Raw genomic sequence first — 7,699 nt, forward strand, 5'->3', positions numbered from 1 at the left:
GTAAAGCATGCAGGTATTTATACTTTATAGGCCACTGTTGCTTCATCACGGGCAACACTTATAAACCCCACCAGCACAGGCTTGCATCAGTCCCTGGATGATGATGGGAATTTCCCGAAGAATGGGACGTTCTCTATTTATCATTGTAGGATTCTAGTGCTGAAGGAATATTTAACTGCTGGAAAGATGTTCTTCTCATAAAACTAGGCAGTCTGTGCAGTAGAAAGATGCAAATACTTTTCAAATTGTTCCTATATGACCAGAGAAAACAGAGAAAAGATGCTGTGAAATTTGCATTTCCTCATGAGGTAGAAAACCTACAACTACCAGAATGCACTGTGCCGCACCAGATCAATGAACAGTTAGAAGCTGATGTCATGCAAGCATGGCATGTTTTCCACAGGAAAAAATATGGCGGCTGGCTGGTAAGAGACGATTGCAAATTACAGTTAAAAGGTAAGCTAAAATATGTTTCTGAAAACATCTGAGGTGAAACGCATCATGCAGCGAATTTGAACTGAGAAAAAAGCAGGGAGATCTGAGTGCTGGTGAAATAGAGGGAAGTTTACAACAGCTGATGAACACATACTACCTACATTGGTTAAGGTTAGGGCCCAGTGTTTGTCACAAAATGAAATCAACCATGAACAGAACACACAGTTCCATACATGACAAAGTTCTTGCACGAGTTATAAGAGATTTATATATAAACACATTTAGATTAACTTTTAAATTATAAACAAAAATACCCAACTATTATTTTATTTTAATATTTTTTCTTTTAAGATTGTCTGTTAGTTTAAAAAAAGTTAACAAAAGGTCATAATAAAGTAATTACAGTGTAAACACTGAGAAAGGTCCGGGGTAATTTCAGTTTTTAGTAACTTCAGTCTTTCCAAATATCTTGCACAATAACCAAAATCCCTCCCTCCATGTCCCATTTACAGACACCCCTCTGACCTGAGTACTCGATTCAGCAAAACAAACAAACAAACAGTACTATAAATGGCTCCACATCTGTAAGAACATACAGCTAACAGCCCTTTTTTTTCTTAATAGCCTAACTATTTTCTATTATGCATTTCTTGAGCATTTCTTAAAACTTCTATTTGAGCTTATGTTATTTATTTAACCTTTATTTAACCAGGAAGTCCCATTGAGATTGAAAATCCCTATTACAAGAGAGACCTGGCCAAGGTAGCAGCCAATCAAAACACATTTAAAATGCAACAAATACAACATATAATACAAACATTAACAATAAAACAACAATTATTCAAACATAGTGGCATCTCAAGAAAAACAAGCACATGTCTCTGTCGCCACATTCTTTATGATGCCCTTAAATTCAGTGACTGATATAAGTGTTTGTTCCACGTCCAAAAAACATATACTGTACCAGTGCTGTTGTCTGCGAGTGGTCAGTGACGTACAACCCACCAAATCATAAAGAATGCAGTGATTACTAAGTGACTGAAACAAGTTTACGTAAGATGGCAGAGGTTGCATGCGTATACAATATGTCACTGTAATCTATCACAGACAGAAAAGTAGCTTCCATAAGTTTTTTTCTTAGCACTGAAAGTAAAACAAGACTTATTTCTAAAATAATAGCCAATCTTCACTTTAAGCCTCCAAACTTAAGTAGTAATATTTTCATTAAATAAAAGCTTGTCATCTGTCCATATACCCATGTACTTGTATGAGGACACTCTTTCAGTGTGTTTACCATCAGAAGTGAAGATGCTTTTGAGAAGACCAGAAACTTTGTTTTCTGAGCATTTAAAATCTTTTTTTTTTTTAACTCAGCAGAGCTGTTTGTGATGACTGAAAAGCAGTCTGAAGCTTTTGCACCGCCTGCATCATGGAGGGTGCATACATGTATATTACAGTGTCATCTGCATATCAATGTATTTTTGCTGGAATGTCGTTACTCAAATCATTTATAAAAATACAACACAAAATGCCCTAAGATGGAAGAAATTCTGATTCATGGCCTTCTGTATAAACACACTGTGTACGATCTGTGAAATAATTTTGGAACCAGTATACAGTCTTAGGATAGAAACCAGTATTCCTAGTAGTCTGTGGTCCACTGAATTAAATGCCTTAAAAAGATCGACAAACAAAGCAGCACACTGCTGTTTTCATCAATATCATTTGTCACAACTGTAGCAGCAGTAATGATGTTGTGCCAAGTTCTAAAACCAGACTGTTAATTATTTAAAATATTTCTATCAAATAAAAATTGTTTACCCGACATTCAGTGATCTTAGCCAAAACTTAAAGTTTGGAAATCTGACAGTTATTATTCAGCTCTGAGGGGTCTCCAACTTTAAGTGAAGGGAGAACATAGGCAGCTTTCCAAATTTTAGTTATGGAGTTGGAGAGAAGACTAAAATTAAAAATATGAGTAATGGGCTAAGGAACAATATCTGCTGCCACCTTTAACAGATTAGGATCCAGATTGTCTGTACCTGCAGACTTTCTGTGGTCAATGTCAGAGCTTTACAAACTTGTAAAACTGAAATAGGTTTAAAATCAAACAGCTCTAGATTCCCATCAGCTGCAGTATTGGCAGAATATCCAATCATGATAAACATATGTCATTAACTAAATTATTTTGTTCTTGTCACATGGTATTTATTTGTTATCAAGCAAATTAATACTTGTTGTAAGCAACAATAAAACCAGAGGCCATTTGAATTCTCTGTATAATTTAGAGGTGCAGTATGTAATTCTAAAGAATGGTAGTTGATGGTTGAGTTTCATTTCCAAGTTGTCAAATGTCGATACTTTGGCTTAGTGGTTCAGTCCAACTACCAATGCAAGATCATAGCAGCCCAGGAATGAGAATCAACAATCAGTTACCTTTCTTCAGAATTACATTCTGCACCTTGACGGCTTTCAAAATAAAGTATCTTGTGCAAAGATCAATATCCCCAACTTCACCCATTCTCATTAACTGAAAACCCTGCTGACCTGTGTGCTTTTTTCACCTGACCACAGCATCATATTTAACAAATAGAACCATATGTCTCCATACCTGTTTGTTTTGATATGAAGAGGAAGCATCGCTTTTCTTCTTTTGACAGACAACCAGTTATTGTAATATTAGTCACTACTTATCAGTGGTCTGGAGCTGTTGGTCTGGTTGCTTACTTGTTTGAATTAAGTTTTTGGTTATATCACTCAGAGGAACTGAATTAAAAACATTAGCTTGCTTTCACTGGAAGATTTAAGAAGAGGAAGTCTATATACTGTAATGTGCCACATGATAATATAAACACTTACTTAATTTCAATGAACAGACTGAAAACGTTATCTTATGAGATAAAACAGATGTTGACAAAGTTTTCCTTTGGGGACATAATTTACAGTTGAAAAAAGGCTATAGATCACAATATATTGCAGTATTTTTTTATTGTAATACTCAGCATATCACAACATTTCTAAAATTGAGATAATACTGTATTGTGACTTAAGTATCGTGATAATATCATATTGTAGATCCTTTGGTGATTCCTACCCCTAGTTTACACAGGTCCATGGTCCCTTGTGATGCGGTTTTCTGTTTTATGTGTAAAATAAATGCTTAAGCTGGAAGATTAATTTGACTCAGTTAAAAGATAAATTCACTTTCATAACTGACACCACGTTTTAAGAGCAAACATACATCGTGTTAATGTTATCATTGTAAAAAGAATATGTTCACACAGTATGTGAGAATGAAAATTACACTAGTGCAGACATTTAATGATGCAGTCACATCACTGAGCATATATGAATGACAGCATGACCAAATGCAGTCACATCCTCACATTTACAGGAGCCACAAGTACAACTAAAATGGTAAAATTGCTGTTAGAGAAAATGTGTAACAAGTAAATATTTAGTGGGGGTTGTGGAAGTCTAATCCTGGGGCAGAAATCATTAGAAGTCACAGCGGACTCCGCAGAAGACACCGTCACGAGTCGGGTAGCAGTAAGGAGTGCATTTAGCAGGTGCACGCTTCTTCCTGATGTTTAGCAGCCTCTGTGTGAAAGACAAAAGACATTAAGTGTTCATCTCCAACATTATCTCTCACTCTGTTCTCTCTCCTTCTTCTGGAGAGACTTGTCTCATGGTATTTGGCTTAGTTCACTCAGTTAACTGAACATACCTCCCCCAATTCTACTGGCAACTCTTGATGATCAGCAACTGGATCATCACTGCTCACTAACTCCACCAGCTCTTCTACCTGTTCAGGAACGACATCATAGTTATTTCACAAAACACTAATGACTAAGGAGCAAAAGAAATAACTGAAGTCATGTTCTTACTCCAGTGACGGGTAAGGCAGAGCTCTCCTGAGTGCAAATGAAGGCGAGCACGACGGCCACTGCAACTGCAACACTGAATGTCTTCATCTTAGGAGGGTTGAAGTGGTTTAGTTGGTAAGCAGATATATTTTTCAGATCTCTTGGTGCCTCTTGTCAGGTCTGCTGACTTCTGTCTGATGGTTGAGTGTAAAAAGTGCTGGTATTTATACTCAGTCGGGCCATTGTTGCCTCATCACGGGCAGAACACACCTGCTTCCAGTAATGGGCTTTACATCACACCTGCCTAATGCTGGCAGTGGAAATGGGACTTTTTCTGCTTTTGACCTTTGGTCATATTGTTTGCTCCACAACAACAAGTCAACAATGAACTTTTGAATTAAACTATATGTATTGTACTTTTACCTAAACAAGAAACAGAGCAGAAGTGTTAGAGACTGTAAAACTTCACAGGTCCAGCTTATTCATGGATAACTGGGCTGCTTTTTTTTTTACCTATGTAGAAAGCTCTCTGCTGAATGGGAATCCATGTTGAAGAAACATAAGGAAACATTTACACATGAGGCCAAATCATCTTATCTGGGTTTACAGTTTGCACAGGTCCGTCATAACTCAGTGTTCTGGTTTGTGTGAGATGCATTTGACTCACAGTTAAAAGGAAAATTCACTCTTACAGTTTACAACATATCAGAAATGAACTTTTGAATTTAGTTATATTCTTTTATCACTTTTATCCATCGGAGAAACAGAGCTGAACAGTTAAAGACTATAAGACTGCACAGGTCTAGCTAATGCATGGATTACTGGGGAGCCCCTTATGAATATATTTTGCTCAGTGTAAAGGATGCAATTACAAGCAAACAGAATAATTTTCAACAATTCAGATGTTGCATAACACAAAGGAACCTACAGTTCAAGCAAATGAATCATCTTGAGAGCAACAGAAAAGAAGGCATGCTATAAAGCCCCTATTTTAGTTGCACTGTCTCAGGTGTGTTTGCTATACGACAATAAGAACTCATTCATTCCAAATATCGACTGCAATAACCAAAGTCCCCCATTTCACTCTGATAACCCATGTACTGGCTTCAGGTGACCACATCAGTGTCAACAACCACAAATGGCTTTTAACCTGTTGGAATAAGCCCGTACTTTGTTAAATATTACCTTATCTCATCTTTATAGCACATTATGCACAGTCATAATGGACAGACTTGCAAAATAAATAAAGTCTATTAAGTCCAAATAATGTTATCATGTGAAGGTAATATTATAAATATTTCATTTCAGAGGATATTTTATGACACAGTTTGATTCATATTTATAAAAGACGGTAAAGGATGTTGACTGTGAGGGGAAGTGTCTAATCTTCTTTAGAGAAAACCCAGTGTTCTGTAATAAAACAAACAAAGATCCTCTCACTGCACTTGTTTCTGTCTCATCTTTTTCTCTCTGCTCTCTTGTTGGAGAAACTCTCTGCTCATATTTATCCTCGTAAAACAGGGACACTAAACATCTGTTGAAAAACAGAGTATTAGGTATTGCTTAACAACACACACCTGCATATGCAACAAGTGGAGAGAGAGAACCTGGGACCTCATTATAGAGACTGTTCTTTAGTTATCAGATGAGGGGGGTGGCTTAGGTGTGACTCTTTAATTTGTTAACAGTTAAAAGTTGAAGATGAAATCCTGGAGATGAAAAAAGCCTTGGTTTTTCACTCTTGTCATGCATGGTAGGTAGTTAGTGCAAACAATTAATTTTTGGCCAAATTTTAAATGAGATCTAGGACAAGGTGATTTTGATGAAATATGAGTATTTCAAGGTCTTATTTGGTTAGGTTTTTTTTTTTTTTTTTTTTTTTTTTCTGATGGCAGCGTTTATTGCACATGATGTGTCCAGGACTGTCTAAAATTTGAAAATCCAACCATAATTTCTGATTTTACATTTTCTGGCAATGATAGATGGTAAAAAAAATAAATAAATAAAGCAAAAAAGCCTGCCAAACCTGCGGGCATGTTTATTCTTCAAGAAATAGAATAATTACAAAATACAATACATTTCTATACCCCTCCGCTAACCCAAAAAATAAAAAACAAGAAATAATTTGTTACACCTCCCCCTTTTTGCACAACTTCCTCCCAGTGATAAGTAACCAACAGTCCCTAAGTCTGAAATTCTTCTTTTCCCAGTTGACATTTGGGATATTTGGTATTCAAGAAACATGTCTCCCAACTGTAATTAGAAAAAAAAATCTATCTTATCTTAGCGTAGGAGTTTAGATATTTAACAATATGTCCACATTTGATGTCACAATTTTATGCACTTGACATAAAATGCAGCATTAGCAGTGTGGCAGAAATAAATACAAGAAAACATTCAAGCATTAGGCCCGATCATCTCATCTGTTTAATAGTTTGCACAGGTTCCTTACAACTCAGTGTTCTGGTTTGTGTGACATGCAGTGCTACGGCAGATGCACACCTGAAGGTTTATATTGTGATAATACACAGCAGCACAGACATTTAATGATGCAGTAACATCACTGAGCATAGATGAACAACAGCAATCACATCCCCAGATTAACAAGTGCCACAAGTACAACTGAAAATGGTAAAATTGCTTTATATTTTTTTATAACAAATACAAATTTAGTGGTGGTTGTGGAAGTCTAATCCTGAGACAGGATCTTCAGGATCTACAGGTGACTCCACAGTGAAAACCGTCACGAGTCGGGTAGCAGTAAGGAATGCATTCAGCGGGTGCACGCTTCTTCCTGATGTTAAACAGCCTCTGTGTGAAAGACAAAAGACATTAAGTGTTCATCTCCAACATTATCTCTCACTCTGTTTTAGTTCACTCAGTTAACTGAACATACCTCCCTCAATTCCACTGGCAGTTCTTGATGATTGTCATTGTTGTCACTGCTCACTGGCTCCACCAGTTCTACTATCTGTTTTAAAAACGACATGTAAGCATTTTCACAAAACACTAATAATACTATAAAACAATGAAATAACTGAAGTCATGTTCTTACTCCAGTGACGGGTAAGGCAGAGCTCTCCTGAGTGCAAATGAAGGCGAGCACAACGGCCACTGCAACTGCAACACTGAATGTCTTCATCTTAGGAGGGTTGAAGTGGTTTAGTTGGTAAGCAGATATATTTTTCAGATCTCTTGGTGCCTCTTGTCAGGTCTGCTGACTTCTGTCTGATGGTTGAGTGTAAAAAGTGCTGGTATTTATACTCAGTCGGGCCATTGTTGCCTCATCACATGGCCTAATGCTGGCAGTGGAAATGGGACTTTTTCTGCTTTTGACCTTTGGTCATATTGTTTGCTCCACAACAAGTCAACAATGAACTTTTGTATGAAACTATATG

General features: G+C 36.8%; 1 protein-coding gene across 3 annotated transcripts; it reads right to left on the bottom strand.

Annotated features, from left to right (window-relative positions):
* Positions 1–3,406: 3,406 nt before the first annotated feature.
* LOC126391382 (hepcidin-like) lies at positions 3,407–7,558 on the bottom strand. Of its 3 annotated transcripts, none has more exons than XM_050046104.1 (3): positions 7,357–7,521; positions 4,163–4,240; positions 3,407–4,035 (listed from the first exon to the last, which is right to left on the bottom strand). In XM_050046104.1, the coding sequence occupies exons 1-3, from the start codon at positions 7,441–7,443 to the stop codon at positions 3,934–3,936; spliced, it is 267 nt and encodes an 88-aa protein (XP_049902061.1). In that variant the 5' UTR covers positions 7,444–7,521; the 3' UTR covers positions 3,407–3,933. The 3 variants fall into 3 exon arrangements, with proteins under 3 accessions (XP_049902061.1, XP_049902060.1, XP_049902062.1); XM_050046103.1 differs by lacking the exon at positions 7,357–7,521 and adding an exon at positions 4,323–4,503; XM_050046105.1 differs by lacking the exons at positions 3,407–4,035; positions 4,163–4,240 and adding exons at positions 6,706–7,112; positions 7,198–7,272 and having other exon boundaries at positions 7,357–7,558.
* Positions 7,559–7,699: the final 141 nt, after the last annotated feature.

Source organism: Epinephelus moara, chromosome 6, assembly GCF_006386435.1.
Source record: "Epinephelus moara isolate mb chromosome 6, YSFRI_EMoa_1.0, whole genome shotgun sequence".
Lineage (NCBI taxonomy): Eukaryota > Metazoa > Chordata > Actinopteri > Perciformes > Serranidae > Epinephelus > Epinephelus moara.